At 46.8% G+C, this 1082-nt stretch overlaps 1 protein-coding gene across 1 annotated transcript; it reads right to left on the reverse strand.

The window, feature by feature from the left end:
* Positions 1-335: 335 nt before the first annotated feature.
* Positions 336-866, reverse strand: LOC113006001. Its single transcript, XM_026141925.1, has one exon. It carries the CDS (start codon positions 864-866, stop codon positions 336-338), a length of 531 nt encoding a protein of 176 aa, XP_025997710.1.
* Positions 867-1082: the final 216 nt, after the last annotated feature.

The raw sequence follows: 1082 nt of genomic DNA on the forward strand, positions 1-1082 counted from the left end.
GGAACAACCCCGCCGCTCCGACCCTGCCCTGGAATAAGTCCAGGCGGCCCGGAAACGGCCCAGCCCGACGGGAATGGCCACGCCAAAACCCGCCGGCCCGTCCTTCCCGGAGGGACTGGTTCTCCCCGTGCCAGGACGCGAGCCGTGAAAACGACACCGTCCCCAGACACAGGGATCACCAGCCCCTCTTCTTCCCGTGCCCGCCGCGCCGGGAGGCGCCTTGGGCAAGGCATTTGCCTTCAATTTGAAGACAAATGCCTTTCACGTGACCTCTTGGCCCCCATCCCCGAAGGCATTCGGGGATGGAGTTCACCCTCTCACCACGTTGAGGTGGGTCACATCGAGAGGGTGACCGCCTCCCCTGATAACGCGGAAGGTAAATAATGTAATTTTTGTACATTAGGTAAATTATTATTAGATGCAATCAATGACTCAAACAAATCTCGAAAAGGTATCCATCGTTCATAATTTCTCTCAAATTTTGGCAGATCAATGTTTGGCAATTTCACATTCGGCCGTACTACAACTTGTCCTTGTTGAAATACAGGTTGTGCATTTAAGGTTGCATTTTGAGAGTTGAGTGGTTGACCTGTTATACATGCTCTACGAGCCTTAGTAATTATTGCGTGAAATGTATCTTCAAAGTGAACTCTTTCTAGTTGTTGCTCTGCTGAGTCTTCAATGTCATCGATTTTATTTTGTATTAAGTCAAATTCTGTCCATAATTGTTCAGCCTTTTCTAATCTACTGGGAAGTTCTGCAAGGTTTTCAGGTTCCTCCTCAGCTTTCAAAAGGAAATTATTGAAAATAGTGAATTTGGCCTTGACTCGGCCTCTCTGTTTGACTAATTGCTCGACGTTCTCCATTTTACAGAACGTAGAATGTTATTCAAATGACTCGACTTATTTGCTTAACCTAATTTCTACTTATCTTTATACGATAGATTTTTGGTGCGCCTACGCTGTATAATTTCTTGTCCTACTCAAGATGGCAATGGAACAACCGCCGATAGCCGTTGAAATTCTGCCTCAGTCAGCTCGTAGATACTATGTTGATTACTGCTTAGCGCTGCGTAGCCTCGT

This window comes from Solenopsis invicta, chromosome 4, assembly GCF_016802725.1.
Source record: "Solenopsis invicta isolate M01_SB chromosome 4, UNIL_Sinv_3.0, whole genome shotgun sequence".
NCBI classification, from domain to species: Eukaryota; Metazoa; Arthropoda; class Insecta; order Hymenoptera; family Formicidae; genus Solenopsis; species Solenopsis invicta.